Source organism: Microtus pennsylvanicus, chromosome 1, assembly GCF_037038515.1.
Source record: "Microtus pennsylvanicus isolate mMicPen1 chromosome 1, mMicPen1.hap1, whole genome shotgun sequence".
In the NCBI taxonomy this organism is placed as follows: domain Eukaryota; kingdom Metazoa; phylum Chordata; class Mammalia; order Rodentia; family Cricetidae; genus Microtus; species Microtus pennsylvanicus.
Window position 1 is genome coordinate 102,169,503 of NC_134579.1, and position 26,419 is coordinate 102,195,921.

Sequence of the window (26,419 nt, forward strand, 5' to 3'; positions counted from 1 at the left end):
GTAAGAAATCTACCTATCCAGTTATATGTTCAGATCACCAACTATAAAATAGTAAGAGTTGTCAAAATTCTAAGCAATGGGGAGAGCAACAGAACAATACAAAAAAGTCCCCCCCCCGCCTGCAAAACAAAAACAAAAAACATGATTGCTAAACTCCTGTAATCCCAGCACTCAGGATACAGAGGCAAGATGATGGTTACAAATTTGAGACCAACTTGGATTACACAGCCAGGTTTAAGGCAGCCACATTATACAGCAAGACCCTGTCTCAATGCAAAAAACAAAAGAACTGGCTGGCAGTTCTTGCCATAGAAGATCTTTCCCAGGGTTAAACCACACAGGGCCGGGCTGATTTTTTGTATAAAAAGATTATCTATGAAAACAAACACAATTATTTTCAACATCCTAGTCCTCTTTCCAATTAAACTTAAAATTTATTCATGTATATGTAGAAACACCAGAAAGAATATACCAGTATTTCTTAAATCTAAGATATAATCAATGAAAAGATATATTCTATTTACAACTTAAAACTTTGGTTTTTTGACACAAGGTCTCATGTAGCCCAGGCTGCCCTCAAACTCACTGTGCGACAAAGAATGACCTTCAACTCCTGGCCTTCTGCTTCCATCTCACAATTACCAGGATAAAAGCTAAAGAAATAAATTCTTGTTTGTAAATACATCTTGACTCTCAACATATTAAAGAATATAAAAAAGCAAGACTGGAAATAGCTCAGTGATAGTACTTGTCTAACTCCAGGAAGAGCTGGGATTGAACCTTAGTCCCACAAGAAAAATTAAAAATGTAAAAGTCAAACACATATTATATCTCAAGAAAAAAAGACTGGGGATGTAACTCAGTAAAGAATATTTGCCTACCATAGCAAGGCCCTGAGTTCAATACCCAGGACCTGAGTAAGACAGAGCTTTTTTTTTTTTTAAAAAAAAAAAAGTAAAAAGTTGTATAAATTATGTTAAGGATACTGCCTATAACAACTTATTAGCTTGAAGTCTTACAGGATCCCTTATAAAAGCACTAACTACAGAAGTTGTCTTGTAACTTCATTTACGTTATAATTAACTCTTACTTTGAAATCAGCAAAAGAAAATCTCTTAGACACGACATGACTAAGAGCAACAGTTCGTTTTCAAATTGAGATGCTCAAATGCAAAGTTATTCTTCAATCCACTATTTCCTATGAAGAAAAGGCATACTACCTTCTAAAGAAAAAAGTCAAAAAAAAAAACACTCCAAATTTTTGTAATGAAGACATTTCTTTCATTTTTCCTTAGCACATTTTCTCCAAGAAAACCACCCATATAATATTTTCTTAAGATCTATTAATGTAAGAGGTTTAACCAACCTTATCTTCATTTTGTAGCTTCACATCGTATTTGTGAGGCAGAAATTTTGGAGGAGCCCATTTCCTTTCTCCTTTTTTTAACGAAGTAGGAAGTTTTCGTGGAGACCTACGTGCTCTGTCATCTAGTCAAATCAACAGAAAAGTAGCAAATAATAAATTATTTTAATTTAACTTATTCACTCACAATTAATAACTTTACTCAATTCCTCACTTACACCAGTTACTGGGTGATGTGACCCAAAGATGGATGTAATACCTGTAAATTAAGGAGCTAATCTATGCAGGTCAGTTAGGTAAATAACTACAATGCCACAATACAGTCTGACAAACACAAATACTGTGAGAGTACAGAAAAGAAACACTCAGGAAGGTAAGCATTAAACACCTAAAAAGAGCATGACTTATGGGCTAAAATGATGGCTTGGACCAGATTCCCAGCACCCACATGGTGGTTCATAACTGTCTGTAACTCCAGAGAGAATCCAATGCCTTTTTCTGGCCTCCGTGGGCACCAGGCATCCATGATGGAGATATATATGTAGGCAAAATACCTATACATATGAAATAAATAAGTAAATAAAACAAGGTTAAATATATCAGGATAACTGCCACTGTTAAATCTAACAAAAAAAAATATTAAACAACTGGGGCTGGAGAGATGGCTCAGAGGTTGCTCTTTCAGGACAGAGATATGGTTCCCGCACTCACATGATGACTCACAAGCATATGTGATTCCAGTTCCAGGAGACTCTAATGCCTTCTGGTGGCCTTTGTGGACACTGCATGCACGAGGTGCACAGATATACATACATGCAGGTGAAATAACCATTAACAGAATATAAAGTAAAACAAAAAACAAAACAAAAAAAAACCCAACAACCAAACTGGCTATTTTTCCAGAGAACCTGGGTTTGATTCCCAGCACCCAAAAGGCAGCTCACAACCATCTGTAACTCCAAAACTCCAATTCCACAGAATCTGAAAATGTCTGGCCTTCAAGGACATCAGGCATGCAAGTGGTGCACAGACATACATGCAGGCAAAACACTCACGCACATAAATTTTTTTTAAATTCAGAAAGTAAAACAAGTCTTTAAAAAAAAAATCTCTGTACCTGGCAAATAAGAGGTCATCTGCAACCTGATTAGAAACTGTATCATAAGTCATTAAAAGGTAGAAATTAATACAGGCTTGGTGGCAAACATTTCATACCCCTGTAGCCCCAGAACTCAAGAGTAAGGCAAGTATGGATCACAGAGCAAATTACAGTCCTAGGCTGTCAAAGGAGCTGGTGAAGGAAAGGTGCCGCGTAGAGCGGCACAAGCCTGCTTCTCCAGGTAGAGGCAGACAGGTCAGGAGTTGTCCCAAAGCAAAGAAGTAGAAAAATGTAAAAAGACAGAAGTTAAATCATAACAGTACAAAGGAATCAGCCACTGGTCAGCAGGAAGAGAAGACAATAAATATTCTTAAGAATCTTGGGATAAACAGGACCTAAGTGTATCATTGGACATGGTGGTGCACACCTATATATAATCCCAACTACTGGGAGGTACAAACAGGAAGATCAGAAATTCAAGGCTAGTCTTGGTCACAAGAGACCCAGTGTTAAAAAACACAAAGAATAAAACATCAAGCCAAAATATGAACACATTTTGTTAACACATTATGTTCCTGCCCATATATTAACCCTTTCCTCCCACCTCACGAAAACAATTTTCAACCTCAGGTAATCAGAATTCCCTCATTTTGAGGGCTGATGAGATGGCTCAACAGCTAAGAGCACTTGATGTTCTCCTCTAGGACCCAGGTTCGGCTCCCAGAACCCACACTGGATGACTCACTATCACCTGCAACTCTGATTGAGAGGGTCTTTCTCTTGGCCTCTGTGCACCTACTCACATATAGTTTATACACTTATACAGACTCTCTCTCTCTCTCTCTCTCTCTCTCTCTCTCTCTCTCTCTCTCTCTCTCTCTCTCTCACACACACACACACACACACACACACTACAAAAAGAATAAGCTTATAATAAAACTTCAGAAGAGAAACTGGAAATGGTAGGCATATGTGTTGACAACAGAACAGAAAAAAATAGATGAAATGACAACACTGAAAGGCCAGTTACAGCTAGTCTCAGAAGTTTCCTTTGGACTACTATAAGGCCTTCTAAAATAATCAGTATGGATCCAAAACATCTGTAAACAATAGAATGGATGGCAGACAAAGTGGCAACTAAACTAGTGAAGTGAAATTATTTGATCAACAGATACAGATCATATATAACAAACACTGTGCCATCCTAACTACTGCAGTTAATTTCCTTATCTTAACAGTCAAAATTAAATAAATGATAAGTGTTTAGGATGTGGTAGCACTGTCAGAGCACATTTTCTAATGAGCAATGGTTTTAATTACTCTAACTGTTAATTATTTTAGTCTCCAGGTCTGAACAAATTTTTGGATATTGCAGTGTTTCAGAATTCAAGTGGTTTCTACCTAAGATAGTCAAATACAAAGAGACAAACAGAAAAATAGAGTATCTGAAAGACATCACACTAGCTTGCACTGTAAAGAACAGAAGGGATTAGAATGTGCTTTGTCTACCTAGATCACTGCCTTCTCTCTATACACATGCACATGTTCTTAGCTTTAAGAGGAAAGAGGGAAAGGCATGATGGCACACATCTTTTATCCCAGCACTAGGGAGTCAGAGGCAGGCTTATCTCTGTGTGTGTGTGTGTTCCATACCAGCCTGGTCTACCTAGTAAGTTCCAAGTCAGCCAAGGCTATATTGTAAGACCTTGTCTCCAGAAAACAAACAAAAAACAACAATAACTAAAGCGAAGGAAAGAGTCCTGGGTGTATGTTGGTGCACACTTGTCATCCTAGAATTTAGGAGACAGAGACAAGAGAACCTCTCCAAATTTGAGGCCAACCTAGACTACAGACTCTGACTCAAAAGAAAAAAAGAAGAGTAAAAAAAAATGCAATTTTCTTTGCCATCTTGGTTAGGAATAGTCTTAATTATTTAGGGAGCTTTAAGTCCTAAGTCACATGGATATTTCAGTGGCTTTTTGAATCACAACGAATACAATCATGCATATATAAAAACAAATTATGCATATGGTTGCTAAAGAATGTTAGATCAACTCAGGAGCAAGGCCAGCATCATACATACTAATACTCTCTCTCCTGCCTTCATCCTCTTTGACTACTGTCTCTTTCTTCTGGTGGTCCTGAGCCATTTGACTGGAATTCTCTTTGTCACTTGATGGAGAATCACAAGACCCATCAGATTTCTTCTCAGCAGCCTCTTCATCAACTTTCTCCAAAGGATGAATCTTCACAATCTTTACCTTCAGCATTTTCTCCTTTCCAACCTATACAAATGATAGAGAAAATTAAGAGATACTTAATAAATAAATAGACTTAGAAATCTAAAGAAATAGAAAACATGACCTAGTAGTATACATGTCTAATATGGCGATTTGAGTAAGAATGGCCCCCATAGGCTCATATATTTGAATGTTTAGTCACCAGAGAATGGCACTATCTGAAAGGATTAGGGCCTTCTGAGTAGAAATGTGTCAATGGGGGTGGGCTTTGAGGTTTCAAAACTCGAAGATAGTCCCGGTATGCCTGTTTGTCTGTCTCTCTGCCTGTGTATCAGAACGCAACTCTCAGCTACTGTTCCATGCTATATGTGCTTCCATGCTCCCTGCCATAAAGACAATAAACTAAGCCTCTGAAACTGTAAGCAAGCCCTCTCAGTTAAATGCTTTCTTTTTATAAGAGTTACTTTAGGTTAGGTGGTGTGCATACACCTTTAATTCTAGCACTCAGGAGGCAGAGGGAGGCAGATCTCTGTGAGTTCAAGGAAGCCTGATCTACAGAGTTCCAGGACAGCCAGAGCTCCACAGTAAAACCCTGACTCAAAAAACCAAAAAGATCCTTTAATCACGGTATCTCTTCACAGCAATAAACAGTGACTTAGGATGCCTAGCAAACAAAATTCACGAACACTCTCGAGTATCTAGGTATAGTAACTTCGTTTCTCAGATTTCCATTTTTATTTCTTAACAAATAAAATGAACCTGACACAGTATCATGTCTGTAACTCCAGCACTTGTAAGGGTAGGGAAGAATTGCTTTGAGTTCAAAGCCAATCTGCAATACACAGTGAACTCCAGGCCAGCATGGACTTCAAAGACAGTTTCAAAAATCAACTAAACCAATGGTTCTTCACCTTCCAAATGCTGTAGACACCTCATGTTGTGATGACCCCCAGTCATAAAATTATTTCATTGCTACTTTATAATAATTTTGCTACCACTATGAATCGTAATGTAAATATCTGATATGTATGATATCTGGCTGTGACCGACAGGTTGAGAACCACTTAACTAAACAAACAAACAAAATGATCTGGTACAAAACTACCAAGTCATAATCTATAATCCCCAGAAGGCTGAGGCAAGAAGATCAGGACCTCTCCAGCATCTCCTATATAGTGAGTTCAAGGTCAGTCTGGGCTACACAGCAAGACCCCGTTTCAACAACAAAAGAAAATTTTAAAATAGGGGGCTGATAAGATGACTCAGCAATTAAGAACACTTGCTCTTAGCAGAGGTCAGGGGTTTGATTCCTATCACCCATATGGTGGCTCACAACTATCTGTAACCCCAGTTCTAGGGGAATCCAACAGGTACACATTTGGTATACATATATTCATGTAGGCAAAACATTCATACACATAAAGTAAAATAAATGACAATATTTTATTGCATAATTCATGTACTTATGTACTAAGAGAAATTGTGCTAACCTAAAATGTATGCCAAGTACAGTTCAAGAACTTGTATGTTTTTGGTTTATTTTCTGAGAGGGTCTCACTGTAGATCTGCACAACCTGGACCTTATCATGTAGAGCAGACTTGTCTAATCCTTGTGGTAACTCTCCTGTCCTTTTTCTCTCAAGTACTAGGATTACAAGTGTGCATAACCATACCCAGATGAGAGCTTTCATTTTTCAAAAATAAACTGCACAGGGAGCTGGAGAGATGGTTCAGTGGTTAAGAGCTCTTCTAAAGGTCCTGAGTTCAATTCCCAGCAACCACATGGTGGCTCACAACCATCTGTAATGGGGTCTGGTGCCCTCTTCTGGCATGCAGGCATACACACAGAAGGAATATTGTATACATAATAGATATTTAAAATAAATAAATAAATAAACTGCACAAATCAATATCCAATCGTTACAGAACCTATCTGCTAAAGGACTCTTTTTTTCCACTTACTCACCCTTCAGTGCCTGTTACAAATCAGTTGTTTGGGTCTATTTTTGGATGTTAGTCTACTGCATTAATTGTCTTACCACAGGAACTAAATTAGCTGGGAATAGTGGCACATGACTACAATCCCAGAACTCTAGAGGAAGTTGCAGGAGGGCTGACACAAGAAAAGGTAAGCTGAGTTCTATGGATTTCTATAACAGCCTGGGCAAAATAAAAATCCTACCTCAAAAATACATGAAAACAAGGGAGAGGGAGGGAGGGAGGGAGGGAGGGAGGGAGGGAGGGAGGGAGGGAGGGAGGGAGGGAGGGAAGAGAAAGAGAGAGAGAGAGGGAGAGGGAGAGGGAGAGAGGGAGAGGGAGAGGAAGAGAGGGAGAGGGAGAGAGGGAGAGAGGGAGAGAGCGCGAGCACATGCTCAGTTAGTAAAGAATGCAAGGGACCTGGGAGTGGTTCAAAGTACCCACATTGAATTGTTCACAACCTTTGACTCCAGCCCAAGGAAAATCAGATACCTCTGACATCCATGGACACCTATATTCACATACGCATATCCACACAGGTAATTAACCAAAACACATTCTCTCCCTCACAGAGACTGACAACCATTGCATTTTTTTCTTGTTTTGACTTCTGTATATGGAATCAAGACTGTATTCTTCTGTGATTTCTTTCTGCCATTGAGTATTCTAGGCCCTAAAAAAGTATTTATTTAACTGCTGAGGATCCTAAGGTTATTTTCTCTTTGGACTATTATGAATAATACTAAAAAAAATTTTTTTTAAAGTGTATTAGTGTCTTGCCAATTTAAGTAACAGGTTCCTTGAATCTGGAGTTAGACAGTTGTGAGCTGCCATGTAAACTGGGAGTTGAACCTGGATCCTCTGGAAGAAGAGTCAGTGCTCCTTACTGCTGAGCCATCTCTCCACCCCCTAAGAGTGTTCGTTCTTATACAAGTGTCCTGGGGAAGTATTATGAGGATAAATGTTCAAAAGTGAAAGCTCAGTCAAAGTATATGCATATTCAATTGAATTGGCAATTCCAAATCTTTCACCAAAAGCGCTGCAGTGTTCACAATAGTGGTGATGAATGAAGGCTGGCAATATGGCTCAGAAGTAAAGCACCTGCTTAGCATGTGCAAGATTCTGAGTGCCAGACACAATACAGCAACAAGGGAGAAAAAAGCATGAGCAAAAAGCAATGCAAGAACAGTTTCATTTTCTTAGCAAACTTCGGCAATGGTTCAGATTTACTAATCTCATATGTATAAAATAATCTTGACTATGGCTTTGATTTGATTTCTAAAGTACAAATGAGTTTAAGCATCCTTTGCATCAAGTATTTTTTGTTCCATCTTTGTTTTGTTTTATTCTCTTATTTTGAGTGTTTTATTTTCAGTGCTGGGGATGGAGTCTATGTCCTTGCTCATGTAAGGCAAATATTCCACAGACCCTCGATGACAGATATATAGCCAGCAGCTATAACCTCCCCCCATCTTTTTCCATCTTGCAGATATATCCAATGCTTTTTTTTTTTTTTTTTGGCTTTTCGAGACAGGGTTTCTCTGTGGTTTTGGAGCCTGTCCTGGAACTAGCTCTTGTAGACCAGGCTGGTCTCGAACTCACAGAGATCCACCTGCCTCTGCCTCCCAAGTGCTGGGATTAAAGGCGTGCGCCACCACCGCCCGGCATAATGCTTTTCTTTTTGTTACTTTAGTTGTTTTTTTGTTTTTCTTTCTTTTGCTGCTTTTATGTCATCTCTTTCTTTTCAACCTGGCAAGGGCTGTTTTGGGTTTCCATGTCAACTAGATTTTGATGTCAGCCACAAAAAGCAGAGGTAAACAGACATGGGAGAAGTGAGGTGGGTTTATCTCTGGTATATTCCCCTGGACAAATTCTAAGCAAGTTAGCTAGATCAGATCACTAAATTATGCTTAACAACTATAACTACTCTTTCTTAGTTTCTGTTTGTTTGTTTTGAGGCAGGGTTTCCCTGTGTAGCTTAACTGTACTGGAACTCACTCTGTAGACCACGCTGGCCTTGAACTCAAGGGATCTGCTTACCTCTGATCCTCAGTACTGGGATTAAAAGCATGTGTCACCACCACCCAATTCATTTCTACTTTTTAGACCCACTGCCTTCCTTTGTTTCTGTGAGGTTTGTTTAGAAATCTACTTACTGCTTTTAGCAACCAGGACTTCTTGTGAAGTGTTGTTTGTGCTAGATCAAACTGCTGTCCTATTTCAAAAGTCCCTTTACTAAACCCAATTCAATTACACCATTCAAGTCTACCATCTGTTTTTTGTCAAAATGTGAATGGTATCAGGAATGTGATTAAGACTCACTAGTAAGTCAGGTTTATATAGCATGCAATCATAGCACTTGGTAGAGGCAGGCAGATCTCTGAGTTGAAAGCTGTCTGGTCTACACAGTCAATTCCAGAACTGGTAGGGCTATGTAGAGAAACCCCATCTCAAAAACAACAACTACAAAGAGACTGAGACAAGAGAATCGCTTAAACTTTCCGGCTTGCCTAGCATATAGAGTGAAACTGTCTCAAAACCAAACCAACCAATAAACAAAACTAGTGATAATCTCAGACATTAAAAATAAAAATATAGCCAGGTGGCATTGGTACATGCCAGCACTCAGAAGGCAGAGGCAGGCAGATCTTTGAGTTTGAGGCCAGCCTGATCTACAGAGCAAGTTCCAGGACAGGCTCCAAAGCTACCCTGTTTATAAAAAACAAAAACAAATGTAATAAATAAAATATACTGAACAAGATTAAATTCATTAAATACATTAATGAAATTAAGTACAAGCAGAGTGAGCTATCAGACAGACATATATGAACCGAATGTTGACCTCATCACCTACTGGCTACTACAGCACATTATGCCACTGAGCTGACAGCCTGACACTTAAAAAAAAAAAAAACGACAACTGCTGGGTGGTGATGGCGCACACCTTTAACCCCAGCACTCGAGAAGCAGAGACAGATGGATTTCTGTGAGTTCGAGGCCAACCTGGTCTACAGACTGAGTTCCAGGACAGGCCCCAAAGCTACAGAGAAACCCTGTCTTGAAAAACAAGAAAAAAGCCCACCAATCACATTCTTAGTTTGCGAAGACAGGAAGCTATTTACGGCAACATTTAGGCAATAGCATGTAAAGTAAGGTGTTGCTTTATTTATTTTTGTTTCTGGAAATTTTCCTTTTCCTACTTAGAAAAGCATTTCCTGGATATTTCTCCCTTCGGAGCCACTTCCACTCACTGAATTTCTTTCTCACCTTTTCTTAATAAATCTACATTCATGCTGACAAGATGGTTCAATGATGAGGGCACATGCCAACAAACCTGACAACCTGAGTATTACAAGTATTACCAACTCCAACAGGCTAGTCTCTGACCTCCACACATGTACTGTAGCACAGGAGTACCTATACATGTATAAACACCAATATATAAATAAATAAATATAATGAAAAATTATGTTAAAATAATCTGTCACACTGCTTAAAAGAAAGGAAAGAAAAGACAATAAGAAAGCATATGTGCACACACTTCATCTATAATACCAATACTGGGGAGGCTGTGTGTGAAGATGCCCACAACTCAGAGAGCAGCCTGGGCTGCATAGTAACATTCTAAGTCAAAACAATAACAAAAACTTAGTAAAATAAAGTTCTTTTAGAGTTTGAGGCCAGCCTAGTCTACAAAGCGAGTTCCAGACAGCCAGAGATGTCAGATAGATAGATAGATAGATAGATAGATAGATAGATAGATAGATAGATAGATAACATTCTTTTAAAAAGTTTTCCAGCTGGGTGGTAATGGCACATACTTTTAATCCCAGTACTCAGGAGGAGAGGCAGACAGATCTCTGTGAGTTTGAGGCCAGCCTGGTCTACAAAGTGAGTTCCAGGATAGTCAAGAACTTTTACACAGAGAAACCCTGTCTCAAAAAAAAAAAGAAAAGAAAAGAAAAAGAAAAAGAAATTAAAAAAAATAAGAATGCAGGTACTTACCTCAAAGTCACACTCCTCTCCCACGGCATATTTGGTCATGATCTCCAGCCAGGCGGAGTCCACTAACTTCTCTAAGGATGCTGTGTTGTGGTGAACCATTTCCAGAACAAGTTTCTCGTACCAGCTAGGGAACTCCTCCTTCAAACTACAGAAATGTCAGGGTTAGTAAGAAAACACAAAAACTTTACCCAGCAATTCAATTCAAACGTTTTTTTTTTTTTAAAAAGAGACATTTTAGGGGGCTGGAGAGATGGCTCAGCGGTTAAGAACACTGACTGTTCTTCCAGAGGTCCTGAGTTCAATTCCCAGCAACCACATGGTGGCTCACAACCATCTGTAATGAGGTCTGGTGCCCTCTTCTGGGGTGCAGGTATGCACACAGGCAGAACACTGTATACATAATAAATAAATAAATAAAATCTTAAAAAAAAGGGACATTTTAGAGCATTTTAGGGTAACAGCAAAACAAATACTTCTTTTTAAGAAAAATTTTTATTACTCAAGAATTTCATATGTGTTTCACATCCTCCCCGCAAAACAAGCACTTCTTCAGCAAATACATACAAAGCCTTGGAAAATAATGAAGATTAAAAGCCACACCACAGGGCTGGAGAGAGGGCTCAGCAGGGAAGAACATTTAAAGGACCAAAGTTCTGTCTACAGCACACAAGTAACAACTGAAAACTGTCTGTAACTCCAGTTTTAGGAAATCTGATGCTTCTTCTGACCTCCTTATGGGCCAAGTAAGCATGTGGTACACATACATGCATGCAGGCAAAAATACTCATATGCATAAGATAAAAAAATCTAAAAAAATTAAAAAACAAAGGAAAACCTGGGCAGTAGGCACTGAACTCAGAGACCTGTCTGCCTCTGCCTCCTGGAGTGTTGGAATTAAAGGCATTCACCATCACACTGGGTCCCATCATTTTGCTTTTGTAGTGTGTTTCTTTTCAAGTGAAAATTTCATTCCTTGATTATGTATGTTTCAAATGCGTTCATTCATTTCTCATAATATCCCATAAGATATCTAGCATTTTTACTTTACAGATAAAAGCTTCATGAAAGAAGCCAGCCATAATGATGCACTCCTTTAATCCCAGCACTTGGGAGGTAGAGGCAGGTGAATCTCTGTGAGTTCAATACCAGCCTGGTCTACAAAAGCAAGTTCCAAGACATCTAGGACTGTTACAAAGAGAAATCCTGTCTTGAAACCACCCCCCTGCTAAAAAAAAAAAAAAAAAAAAAAAAAAAAAGCTTTAGGAAAGACTGCACAGTCAATTCCTGACTTTAATCCAAAGTCAAACAATGAGCTACCACTTTCACTTATTTATCTAGCAGACAGTAACTGTAAGTGCCACACCAAGGCCAGGATGGCAGTGAACACTACAAAGTGGTCTTCAGACCCTGATAACAGCCTATTCCTTTTGAAAGGCAACTGGAGGGATGAAGAGATGGCTCAGTGGTTAAGAACTCTCTTGCTCTTCCAAAGGACCCAGGATCAATTCCCAGCACCATTACAGTTCATAAATATCTGAAACTAAATAAACTGAAAGCTAGAGGATTCTAGCTTCTAAGGGTACTACACTCATATAGTATACAGACATACATGCAAGCTAAACACCTATACCCAGAAAATAAGGTTAACCTTGAAGAAAGAAAAAAAGCAACTGGATAACACTGACCGAAACTGCTATATATGCAAAGATATTCACAGTTGGATTCTTTTAAGAGAAAATAAAAACCAAACTAATCGAGTGTTAGACATGCAATTTCAACCATATCATTTTATACTTATTTGAAGCAATGGGGAGGAGTGGATCAACTATGTGAACAATCACAGAAATGCCAGTGTTAAGTATGTTTTATTGAAGTACTAGAGACTGAACCCAAAGAGCTAGCTGCACCTTCAGCCTCGTGTTAGGTTTTATATTACCTTGTTTGACTCTGCTATCCATAGCTACCCATACACCTCCAATTACTGGACCTCAAGTCTCTTAACGCACTTTACAAGACAGGAATCTATCTGTACAGTGCTCTCATCACAAGCTTTAAGGCAGTCAATTACCTTGTAGTCTGCCCATGAGCCTCCAGCCTCCATCCCCAGCTTAACCATCCTCCCAAGATGTCTTCAGACTTCTTTAACTCCATGAGGATTTTCCTGAACCCTATAAAGTCAATCTCTTTCCATTAATTCTCTCCAGTCAATCAAGTTTTAAAACTTCATTTTCTGAGGAAAGAGAGGCTGAATGGTAGTGTTCAGATTCTTTTAATCTAGATCATATTTTTGTTTTGTTTTTTTTTTTTTTGAGGCAGGGTTTCTCTGTAGCTTTGGAGCCTGTCCTGGAACTAGCTCTTGTAGACCAGGCTGGCCTCGAACTCACAGAGATCTGCTTGCCTCTGCCTCCCGAATGCTGGGATTAAAGGCATGCACCACCGCCACGCAGCTTAGATCATGTATCTTTTAAAATAAATTGGATACTACTTTTTCTTAACAACACTAGAGATCAAACTAGGGACCATGAGCATGCTGGGCACATACACACACACACACACACCATTGAATCATTCCCCAGAATATTCCCATAACCAGAAAAAGATTTTTACTTTGACTAAAAACCTGTCTTCATAAAAAATTATTTTTGGATTTTCTTTATTTTTGGATTTTCTTTTACAAGCTATGTTTTGCATACATGTGTATATATATATATATATGTACAACATGCATAGCAGATGCCCAAGGAGGTCAGAGGAGGGAATCAGATCCCTGGAACTGGAGTTATGGATGGTTGTGAGCCATCATGTGGGTGCTGGGAACTGAACCCAGGTGCACTAAGCATCTCGTCAGCACCCTTCTCTCTTTTTCGATATCCCATCACTTCTTACATTCTTAGTTACCAAATCACATAAAACATTTCCCAAGTGTATTTTGCAGAATTTCTGGCCAATACAGGTTTGTTTAGTCTGGTATTTTGATGCCTTGATATTACTTCTAGATCATAACAGCCCTTTTCTTAGAATTATATTTCCAAAGTACTTAAAAGGTAAAAAAGCCCAAAGGTCTAGCACACACTTATATATCAACAAAATGCTAATAAGTAAGAGCACCCAAAAACTAATACAATGTATTTCATTCACGCCCCAAACATTTAAATACAAACACTGCCTTAGGGGTTAGTATTATCCCTACCCTTCTTTCTTTCTTTTTTTTTTCTTTTTTTTTTTTTTTGGTTTTTTCGAGACAGGGTTTCTCTGTTGTTTTTGAGCCTGTCCTGGAACTAGCTCTTATAGACCAGGCTGGTCTTGAACTCACAGAGATCCACCCGCCTCTGCCTCTGCCTCCCGAGTGCTGGGATTAAAGGCCTGCGCCACCACCGCCCGGCTCCCACCCTTCTTTCTTGACACAGTGAAGATGGTGCCAAAGGGCAAGGCTTCTGCTACTCACAGTTCAGCAACTTCCTGTTCCTCCTCCCAGGCCTCCTTGTGTGTTAGCTGACTGCTTCCAGTGCTCTTACATGTCCAAATGCGCTCACTGTATCTTTCCAAGCGGGCTTCATACTCTCTGTCAGCAGTGGCTCAGGAAAACAATAGTCAAGCAACAAAAAACCAATATACACACAAATCCTTTCTACAATATAGAAAGATAAAATAAAAATGAAATCTGCTTAAGTCATAAATCCAAAGTATGACCATAATTGAAAAATAATAACAGCAGGCCACATTTTATAACAAAATAATAATGCTGGGGCTGGGGCCACTTTAGTTGGTTCAGTGACTGAAGACCCTGCTCCCAAGTCTGATGACCTGAGTTTGACCTCCAGAATCCATATGATAGAAGAATTGACTGCTACAAGCTGTCCTCTCACTGCCATATGTGAACTATACACAATAAATTGCTGTACAAAGAAATTTTAATATTTTGATACAAATGAAATTTCATAAATTCACCAATGTTTCATTTCACAATTTTTACAGTACTAAAAACTCAAAAGAAAATTATAAAAAGCCAGTCATGGTTGCACATGACAAAAAGCAAATTAAAATACAAGTCATGAAGCTGGAAAGATAGTTCAGCTGTTAAGAACACTGACTGAGGCCGGGTAATGGTGGCGCACGCCTTTAATTCCAGCACTCAGGAGGAAAAGGCAGGTAGATCACTGTGAGTTTGAGGCCAGCCTGGTCTACAGAGCGAGTGCCAGGACAGGCTCCAAAGTTACAGAGAAACCCTGTTGAGAGGAGGGGGTGAGAACTCTGCTGCTATTCCAGAGGACCCAGGCTCAATTCCCAACACCCACATGGTAGCTCACAACTGTCTGTAACTCCAGTTCCAGGGGATCCTACACCCTCATACAGACATACATGCAGGCAAAACACAATGCACATAAAATAGAAATAAATAAACCATTTAAAAAATAGAAGTAAAATAAAATACAAGTCATGAGGACTAAAGACTTTTTCAGACAACGGTCTTTTTACTTGTAACTAGCTGGTTGACAGTGAGTTCCAGCTGCAATGGTGGGAAAAGCTGACATAGTAGACATATATATGGCCTATTATATGCTCTTTTCCTATCTCACTCAGAAAGTGATTGAAGTCACAAATCTAAAGTGAATCTGTATGCCTCTCCCTTCCAGGGCTAAAGGCATGCACCACCACACCCAACAGGAATGGATTTAAGGTAAAATGAATCTGCACAACTCAGATAGTCACAAAGTTTATGCCACAAGGGCTTAGAGGTTAAGAACACTGACTGCTCTTCCAGAGGACCCGAGTTCAATTCCCAAAACCCACGTGGCAGCTCATAACAATCTGTAATTCCAGTAGGAAACCTGACATCCATGGCAAAACACCAATGCACACAGGGTGGTAGTGGCACATGCCTTTCAATCCAGCACTTCGGCAGCAGAGGCAGGCAGATCTCTGTGTGTTCAAGGTTAGCCTGGTCTACAGAGCTAGCTCCAGAACAGGCTCTGAAACTAGAGAAACCCTTTCTCGAAAAACCAAAAAACTAAACTAAAACAAAAAACCATCAATGCACATAAAATAAAAAAATTATAAAAAAAATTATTCCATGGGGCCTGGAGAGGTCATTAGTTAAATACACTTGATGCTCTTGCAAAGAACTCAGATTAGGTTCCCAGCACCCACATAGTGACTCAAAACCATCCATAACACCAATTCCAAGGGATTTAGTACCTCCTCAGACACCAGGCAGAAATGTGGTGTGCGCGCGCACACACGCACACACGTGCAAGTGAAACTCTTTATTTTATAAAATAAATCTAAAAACAGACTTTAAAAAAGAAATCAGTCTACTGCCGTGCGGTGGTGGCGCACACCTTAACCAACACTAGGGAAGCAGAGGCAGGTGGATTTCTATGAGTTTGAGGCCAACCTGGTCTACAAGAGCTAGTTCCAGGACAGGTTACAAAGCTACAGAGAAACCCTGTCTTGAAAAACTAAACTAAAATAAAATAAAAATAAAAATCAGTCTACAGTAAGATATGTAAGATGACCACATCCCACATGCAGTTTGGAGTAAATGCAGACTGGTGATTCATTTGCCACTCACTAGTCCTTCTTCTACCTAATCATGGCTCTGATATACTATTTATTCCAGTCTTCATGTTGGCTCTGGTAACACTAACTTCACCTAACCATTAACTAGTTGTTCAGTCTTCCTGAGTGGAATGGGAGAAGAGAACAGAATAGTGTGACTTTCCCACACTCCCAACTGGAACTATCAGCCACCCATACTCAAATTCAATTAGCAAACAACTAGTTTAGTTCTGTGCACCAATAATAACAGATGCTATAGAAGAAAATAAACTGAGGGCTGGAGAGATGGCTCAGTGGTTAAGAGTACTGACTGCTCTTCCAGAGGACCTGGGTTCAATTCCCAGCACCCACATGGCAGCTAACAACTGTCTGTAACTGTAAGATCTGACACCTTCACAGACTGATACACACAAAATTAAAAGTTAAGAAAATAAACTGAGCTGCAACTAGAGTTAGCTGCCAATCCCAGTATATTCCAAGCAACATGCTTTATCCTCACTCAAAGTATTTAAAGGTGTCACTCGCCTGTAATCCCAGCACCTAGGAGGAAGGGATAGGGAGATCAGGAGTTCCAGGTCATCTCCACAAAGAGTTTGAGACAAACTTGGGCCACATAAAACCCTGTCTCAAAAAGAATAAAAACAAGGGCTGGAGAGATGGCTCAGAGGTTAAGAGCATTAGCTTCTCTTCCAGAGGACCTGAGTTCATTTCCTAGCACCCACATGGTAATTCACAACCATCTGTAATGAGATCTAATACGCCTCTTCTGGCCTGCAGACACACATCTGTATACATAATAAATAAATAAATAAATCTTAACAAAACAAAAAACAAAAACAAAACTAAAAGGGGAAGAGAGAATAACTTAAAAGATTGTTGAATCAATAGGCTCTAAATTCTATTTCTGATTTTAGGTTACCAAAAGTCACTCACTTCCAAGTAACCACTCACAGAAAATGTCAATTGAGGTTTTTGTTTCAGCAACTGCTGTACATGTAATTGAGACAAAATGCCAAAGCAATTCTCAAAAGGTTAAGCAATCTATAACTGATAAAGCATTTTCAAATCCTAGACTATGTCATTATGCATTTACTTTTCAGGACCCCAAGAACTATTCTTACCACAATATGTTGCTTTATTCTCTTTAGCCAAGTAATGTTTAAAAAGTATCTGGCTGTTTAAATAAGAATGCTTAGTCATTAGGAAGTGGCACTACTTCAGAAGGATTAGAAAGTGTGACCTTGTTGGAGAAAATGTCATTGGGGGTGGGCTTTGGGGTTTCAAAACCCCAAGTTAGTTCCAGTGCCTGGCTCTTCCTTCTGCCTGTGGATCTAGATGTGGAACTCTCAGTGACTCTGACCATGTCTCTATGTTCCTACCACCCTCCCCACCATGACAATAAAGGACTAAACCTCTAAAACTATAAGCAAGCCCCAATTAAATGTTTTCTGATGTAAGAGTTGCTGTAGTCATGGTGTCTCTTCACAGCAACAGAACACTGACAGAATACTTCAGCCCAACAACATATGAAGGTTTAACTAGCATAGCTAAAGGGACTGGATAGATGGCTCTGTGGTTAAGGGCACTTGCTGCTTTTGCAGATCTAGGTTCAGCTCCCAGAATCTAAATTCACAACCATATGTAGAGTTCCAGAGACCAGACACTCTCTTCTGACCACCAGACACAATATATGCAGGCAGTACATAGATAATATACACAAGCAGGAAAAACACCCATACACATAAATTTAAAAACAAACAAATAAGAAACCCATGTAACTAAAGATGGACATGGTGGTACACTCTTACAATTCCAGCATTCTAAAGGCTGGAGCCTGTCACAAACACATGCAAGTACAGTCCTAATACTAATAAAGCAAACTCTCAGATTTGCCTTTTAATTCTATCTTTTCTCTCTTTGGATCATACTGTCAATCAATTAACAACTCGAATCTGGCATAATCTATTATAGTGAACTAACTGGGCATTGTCATATACTTTTAATCTCAATACTTGGAAGGTAGAGGCAGAAGACTGCCCCAAGTTCAAAGCCAGCCCGTGCTACACACAAACTTTGAAATCAGCATGGGCTATAATTAAACAGAAAAATAAACCCACCAAAACTACAACTTTGGGAACTGAAGAAATGGCTTGTGATTAAGAGGACAGGCTGTTCTTCTAGAGGACCTGGGTTTTATTCCCAAGACCTACATGGTGGCTCACAACCATCCATAACTCCAGTTTCCAGAGATCTATATCCCTCTTCTGGCCTCTGAGGGTACCAGGCATACACATGGTATACAGATATGCATGCAGGCAAAATACTCATAAAACAATTACTTTTAATATTTTTTAAAGATTTATTTACTTATTATGTATACAACATTCCTTCCATGTATGCTCGCATGCCAGAAGAGGGTACCAGAACTCATTATAGATGGTTGTGAGCCACCATGTGGTTGCTGGGAATTGAACTCAGGACCTTTGGAAGAGCAGTCAGTGCTCTTAACCTCTGAGCCATCTCTCCAGCCCCCTTATTTTTAATTTTTAAAGATTTATTCATAGCCAGGTGTGGTGGTGCATGTGTTTAATCCCAGCACTGGGGAGGCAGAGGCAGGCTGATCTCTATGAGCTCAAGGCCAGCCTGGTCTACAAAGTGAACTTCAGGATTGCCAGTGCTGTTACACAGAGAAACCCTATCTCAAAGAACCAAACCAAAACGAAAAAAGAAATTGTTCAAAACTATAAGCTAATTACATTTACAGTTACCCAACTCTTCAAGCATACTCTACTCAGACTGTTCTAGAGTCATATATACTGTACAAATACCATAAAACTCCTAAAACAGTTGTTTCTAAAATTCAGCAACTATGACAACTGATGCACACAACAAAAATATGAATCTATATTAGGTTGTTGGTAGCTCCAGTTCACGAGTAAAACCCAGTTTTACTTAATAGGCCATCCTATGGCCAAATGCCATCAAAAACTGTTAGCTGGGTATAATGATGGACACCTGCAGTCCCCCCAGTCAGGAGGCTAGGGCTAGAGGGACTGCCTAAAGTTCCAGGCCAGCCAGAGCTAAATAAGACATACACAGCTGTCTCAAAACCAAGTTAAGAGCCAGTCTGTATTTCATTAAGCCAGACTATAACTCAAAAAGCAAAACAAGGATGGATGGTTGCGCATGATGGTGCATGCTTTTAGTCCTAGCACTCAGGAGGCAGAGGCACACGGATCTCTGAGTTTGAGGCCAGCCTGGTCCACATTAAAAATCCCAGGACAGCTATGGCTGCATAGTAAGACCCTATCTCAAAATCAACAAACAGGGCTGGAGAAATGACTCAACGAGTAAGAGCACTGACTCCTTTCCAGAGGACCCGAGTTCAATTCCTAGCACCCACATGGCAGCTCGCAACTGCCAGTAACTACAGTCCCAGGGGATCCCATCCTTTCTTCAGATCTCCATGGGTACCATGCACACACTTAGTGTAATTCATTCATGCAGGTAAACACTCAGACATAAAACAAATTCCAGTTTTCTTTTTTTTTAATTAAAAAAAAATGTGTGTGTGGGTGTGAGAATGTGTAAATGAAAGCATGCTATGCATTGTATGTACTGTAGTACCTACACACGCCAGAAGGGGGCATTATATTCCCTCAAAGTGGGATTTACCACCAGGATTGTGAATCCCCAATCTGGGGTTCTCCAGTAATAAGAGCTCTTAACACTAGGCCATCTCTCCAGCCCCTTTTGTTTTTGAGATGGGATCTCCTTCTACTTTAGGCTGGCCTAAAACTCCTTTTTTTCCTGCCTCAATTTCAGAATACTGTAAATTCAAGGAGTACAAAGTACCTTCAAGAACTCACTGACTCACTGCTTAAAGTTAAAGTAGAAAAAGTTGCTATAACAATTCATGCAATCAAAATAAAGAGAAAATTAATCTTGTTAAAAACATAACCATAAATATAAATTGAGGACTGGTAATACTTCAAATACAGCTGTTGCTCAACCATACATCTGCTCTCCTCTATGGAACCACTAATAGCCTCATAAAGAAACATGCCAACCAGCCAGCCACACAGTCCAGAGCACTCTAAACCACCCTCAACATGCTCCCACTACTGGAAATTTCCAGGAGAACAATTTCCTCTAATATAATCCTTTTTAAAGAATTCCTGTTAAAAAGTTCTAAATACTGGTATAGGAAATCCTAAAAGAAAGAATGTTTATTAAATACATACTATTTTAAATAATTCAGGTTTCAGTTTTCGTTAAGATAACGTCTGAAGGACTACGGAAATAGTACTATGATGGTTGATGGTGCCTGCCTAGCATGCTTCACAATGTAAGCCATGGCATACACATGACCACACAACACCCTCTCTTCCCCAAACAATAAATAATAAACAAAGCCTTTGTTAATAGTTTTAAATTAACTGGCTATGGTCATTTTTCAAACAGCTCAGTATACCTGTTAAGAGTTGGAATTTATCTTTTATGAAGTATTTATTATACTGTACTAGAACAAAATCCACCTCTAATAATATTAGTGTTACCATCAACAGTTCACAAACAATCAATAGCTGGGTGTGGTACAATACAATTTTAAGGAAGCCAAGGCAGGCAAATCTCTGAGTTTAAGGACAGCCAGGACTATATATGAGTTCCAGGCCAACCAGTACTAGTAAGAACCCTGACTCAATAAAACAAATAAAGAGAAGAATGAATGACATATAGAGAGACTATGTTAGATTCCCAGAAGTAAACTTTTACTCTAGTGAAAGCATGGAAACTGCTTAAAAAAAAAAAACAAACAAGTATATAATTAGCAGAAATAATGTAATTAGTAGAGCTAAATACACCTTATATCATCTAACTACAACTTATATCAAAATGACAGTGTAGACTAATATTTCAATAAATGGGGGGGAGTTGCGGGAGAGATGGCTCAGCAGTTAAGAGCATTTGCTAATACATGGTGACAATCATCTATAAACACAACATGAGGTGCATATACATCCATGTAGACAAAACACTCATGCACATAAAATACATAAATCTTTAAAAAATTAATTCCATTAAAATAAAAGAAGGTGAAGTATGATGACACAAGACTATGATCCTAACACCCAGAAATCCCTCACATGGGAGGTTGAGGATTAAAGCACTCAAGGGCAACATGGGTTGTATCACAGACACTGCAGCTCAGTAGTACAGCAGCACATGCAAGGCCCCGGTTCCACAATTCCCTGTTCTTCCCTTGGTTTATTTACAGTGATATGGCTGAAAGCACTGGTTTGTGATCTCAACTCTCATCATTATAACCAGGGTGTATGATCTTTAACACACCAACTTCAATTCTCTTGGGCCCACTAGGCAAGCAGACAGGATCTAGACCCCTTAAGACTCATTTCAGCTCAGAGATGCTATAGGCACATGATCAAAATTACCTACCTAAGCCGGGCGGTGGTGGCGCACGCCTTTAATCCCAGCACTCGGGAGGCAGAGGCAGGCGGATCTCTGTGAGTTCGAGACCAGCCTGGTCTACAGAGCTAGTTCCAGGACAGGCTCCAAAGCCACAGAGAAACCCTGTCTCGAAAAAACCAAAAAAAAAAAAAAAAAAAAAAAATTACCTACCTATATGAATGCCAGGCATGGTAGCGCACGCCTTTAATCCCAACACTTAGGAGGTGGAGACAGGCAGATCTTTGTGAGTTTCAGGTCAGTATGGTCTACAAAATAACTTCCAGGCTTGAAAGGTCTACAAAGTGAGACCCTGTCAAAAAAGAAAAAGAAAAAGAAAAAACAAAACAAAACAAAACAAAAAAACCAAAAAAAAAAAAAAAAACAACACGGGTTAGAGTCAACAGTGAAGTTAAGTGCAGAGTACCACCTGGGTTCAATTCCCAGCATCTACATGGTAGCTCTTTAACTCCAGTTCCAGGGGATCCAAAGTTGTCATCTGGCCTCCAGAGGAACTAGGAATACAAGCGGTATATAGATGCAGACACAGGCAAAACACCATATAGATAAAACTAAAAGGGGGGAGGGGGAGAATTACTTTTCCAAGACTCATTGTAGGTGAACACTGGAATTCAGAACTGATGCTAACAAAATTGAACCTGCCCTAGCTGGTGCTGGAGTAAAGGCCTGTTAAGTCCAGCTACTGGGAAGGCTGAAGCAGGAAAACCAAAAGTCCAAGGCCTGCCTAAGCCGCATGGTGAATTCAGAGCCAACCTCAGCAATTCTGGTAATGCCCTTACTCAAAATAAAGAAAGAGGGCTAAAGATATAGTTTACTAATAGTACAAGGCCCTAGGTTTAAGCCCCCAATGATGAGGGGAAGGGAAGTGAAATTATCCTAATTATTCAAAACACTATATTAAAGCCAAGATCAAGCTGAGCAGGTAGACATCTGCAATCCCAACACTTTGGAGGTTGAGGCAGGGGGACTAGGCAGTAAAGGCCAGCTTCCAAAACATAAGTTAGAAGTCATCCTGGGATACAATTTTTTAAAAAAATGTCTGAAGCAAAGGCCAAGAGTAAATTGCCCTTTCTGATCTATAGGTACAGCAGGAATTACAACAAAATCTAGTCTTTTCAAAGGAAAAGGGATGATAAAAGTATTTTTTATGCAAGTTTGATATGGAAACCTATCTTTTTTCAAACTAAGTGGACAGGCAGTGGTAGCCCATACCTTTAATCCCAGCACTCGGGAGGTAGAGGCAGGTGGCTATGAGTTCGAAGTCAGCCTGGTCTACAAATAGAGTTCCAGGACAGTCAGGGCTAGAAACCCTGTCTCAAAAAACAAAACAAACACACAAAAAGCCCAAATAAGCCCTAAAAGATTCATCCAACATTTCCCCCACTGTGCAAAAAACTGATACAACTTTTAACCAAGTGGCTATGGTTGGTCCAGAAATCCTAAAGCAATGATCAGAAATGCAGAGGCTATTTTAAAACACCAGTTTCACAGTCCTAAAACAGAAAACGTTAAGGATGTCTCAAAAGTTTACCTGTTTCTAACTGTATTGAATGGTGGCACAGGCTTGGAAGGTTGACTAAGTTCAAGCAGGATTGGTGGAGGCTATGCAAAGACAGCCTGAACAACACAGTAAGATTTTGTCTCAAAAAATAAACAAATAAGCAAATATATAATAAAATAAAATAAAAAGGAAAGAAAGCAAGCCATCTGGGGAGAAGAAGGAGGATCAGGAATTCAAATCCAGCCATGACTGCACAGAGTTCAAGACCAGCCTGATCAACACAAAGCACTCTCTCAAAAAAGAAAGAAAAATGAAGCTTCTAAATTTCAAACCTGTTTGTTCCCTGGGGAGGAAAAGGCCACCAGGACCATCAAGGTACCTTTCTGCCCCCTCCCACCTACAGTGGGGGAGAAGTTAATGCCGGGTTTTGTGGTTTACGGTTCTGTCAGTTCATCCCTGGCCTAAAGTCCACTCCGGAGGAGAAAAACAAAACCCACAACTCACATCAGTGTCCCCGCACAGCCCACACAAGACGCAGCGGAGGCTTGCACAAGCCGGATCACGCGACCGCGCTGTTACAATTTCAAAAACTTAACTTGACGGTTTCATTTATACGAAGGGAGAGAAAGAAAATCCGCATCGGAAACCCGGCGTCCCTCCCCTAGTCACTTAGGGCCCGAAGCCAAGTTGGGGAGGAGGGAATTGGTGCTGCGATCGTCACCGAGGCCCCGGGGACAAAGTAAGGGGGAAAGGATGGAGGCGCGCGGTTCAAGGAAGAACGGCTGGAGACGGCCGGATGGATTCCGCCGGGGAGATCCCAGCCCGGTCAGGCAGGGCCCGGACACCGCGGCCCGCGGATGGCCCGGTGCGGTGACAGCTGCCCCGGGAGCGGCGCGCGGCCCATCCGCATCTCGCCATCTCCATCCCTCGCCCTGCGCAGCCGCGGCCGGGCGTCCACAGCGCGCACGGAAAAAGGATACTCCCGGGTGCGGAAGGCCTCCTGAGTGTGCGGGATGGTGAAGAGCGGCTCCTCTCCCGGCAGCGGCTTCACCAGCGGGAAGGGCTTGCGGCCCAACAGCGGCGCCATCGCGGCAGCGGCGGGCACGGAGCGCCGGAGGCTCGGCCGCTCCGCCGCGCAGAGCTAGGCCCCGGCGGCTCCGAGCGAACGAGCGAGCGAAGCGCCTGGCTCCCGGGGCGGTGGGGGAGGGGAGGGGTGAGAGGGCGGCGCGAACTCCGGCTTCCCTCAGAGCTGGCGGGACCGCGCCACGGCCATGGAAGCGAGGGGAAAGCCGCGAGGGGAAGAAACCGAGATATCCTCCTCGCTCCTTCCGGCGCCTTTCGCCTCCCGCCGATCTCCGCCGCCGCCGCCGCTAGTCACGACTCCTCTCCAGCGGGCACCGGAGGAAATTATTGAAAAATGGCGGGAGATTCCCTTCCTCCCCCCCGCTGCCGGGCCAGCGCACAGACTAACTTGCTCCTCCGTGGCGCCCTGGGACGGATGCTTCGATAGGCGGAGGGCTGAGCGGCGTTCGTAGTCTATTGGCTCAGAGCGGCTGCCGCTCCGCGCTCCAGTCCCGCCCCCTGAGCCCCAGCCACGTAGTTTGGTTGCAGCGCACTAGAGGGCAGTCTGTAAAGGTGAAAGGTCACGTTATGTAAGAGCCGGGGGCTGGCGTGCGGGCCTCCGGTGGCGGACTTAAGAAGTAATGGGACGGGGAGGAAGCGGAGAGGACGGAAGGTGGAGGACTCAACGAGGGCAGAGCAGACAGCCCTGTCATATAGACACAGACATTGCACCATCTGTCACCCACGGCGACACCGACATCCGGGCACCCACTGTCCGTGTGGTGCGCCGGAGGGGGGAGGGGGAGCGCGCGGCCAGGGGCTTTGTCTTTCCACTCGCGCTCCGCCCCCTTCTTAAAGGGGCCGCGCTCGGCCACGCCCGGGGAGCCGCGGGTGGAGTTGTGCTGGGCGGGAAGTAAGCCTGCCCAAACAGAGGTTTCCTATTAGGGCGCCTGGGACCCCAGCCGGTGTGGCTGCGAAACGGAGATTGACAGTCGGCATGTCTCTAAAAGACTTACAGGAAAGGATAATGTAGAAGTTTCTTTAAAAATCTGTGGAAGAAGGGCTGCAAGGCTGGCTCAGGGGTTGAGAACGTGTACTCGGCTTTGGGAGGACCCAGTTTCAATTCCCAGCTCCCACATCAGGTAGCGCGGAACTGTAACTGCAGCTCCAGGGGTTCCCACTTCTCTTGCCCAAGTGCGCATTACACCCCCACCATGCACGCACACATACACAATTTAAAAATAAATCTTTTAAAAATAGTAAGTGGAGAGGGCTGGAGAGATGGCTCAGAGGTTAAGAGCACTGGCTGCTCTTCCAGAGGTCCTGAGTTCAATTCCCAGCAACCACATGGTGGCTCACAACCATCAGTGCTGAAATCTGGCGCCCTCCTCTGGCGTGCGGGCATACATGGAGGCAGAATGTTGGATACATGATAAAAATAAATAAAAAAAAAAGTAAGTGGAAGGATGATGTAAAAGTTTCTTGTGTGTGTGTGTGTGTGTGTATACATACATACATGAGGGTTATACAAGTCAGACTTCTAAAGCTGGAGAATCCTGAGTGAGTTCGTGGCTAGCATGGGCTACAGACTTTGCAGGTCAGTCTGAGCTGAATAGCAAGACCCCATCACAATAAGCAAATAAGTAAAACTATATTAAAGGACGTGTGTGTGTGTGTGTGTGTGTGTGTGTGTGTGTGTGTGTGTGTGTGTGTATTGGGGCTGAGGAGGTGGCTCAGCAATTAAGAGCTTCCTGTTCTGATTCACAGCTTTGGCCTTAAGGGCTCATAACTGCCTGTAACTCCAGAGAGACAGACACATGCAACCCTGTATACATACCCCCCATGTGCATAATTTCAAAGAAAAATTAAAGAGGTCTAAACAGATGCTGACAGGATGGTGGCGGCACATACCACAAAGGTTAAAAACAAACAAAAACCAGGCTGCTCTTGCAGAAGATCTGAGTGGAGTCCCAGCATCCACATGGGATGGCTCCCAACTGCTTGTGACTCCAGTTCAAAGGGAGTCCAACCTCGTCTTCTGGACTCTGAAGGCACATGCACACAACACTAACCCCTGCACAAGTTAAAAAAGAAGAACATTGTGAGACTCTAAAATCAATAATAGC

At 41.4% G+C, this 26,419-nt stretch overlaps 1 protein-coding gene across 1 annotated transcript in view; it reads right to left on the bottom strand.

The window, feature by feature from the left end:
- Positions 1-24,459, bottom strand: part of Baz1b (bromodomain adjacent to zinc finger domain 1B) — a 65,187-nt gene extending 40,728 nt beyond the window's left edge. Inside the window, exons 1-5 of the mRNA XM_075976987.1 lie at positions 24,212-24,459; positions 14,130-14,246; positions 10,685-10,829; positions 4,546-4,747; positions 1,367-1,488 (exon numbers count right to left, since the gene is read on the bottom strand). Of these exons, the coding sequence (XP_075833102.1) occupies positions 1,367-1,488; positions 4,546-4,747; positions 10,685-10,829; positions 14,130-14,246; positions 24,212-24,318 (693 nt within the window). The 5' untranslated portion in view covers positions 24,319-24,459. The remainder of the gene's footprint in view (positions 1-1,366; positions 1,489-4,545; positions 4,748-10,684; positions 10,830-14,129; positions 14,247-24,211) is intronic.
- Positions 24,460-26,419: the final 1,960 nt, after the last annotated feature.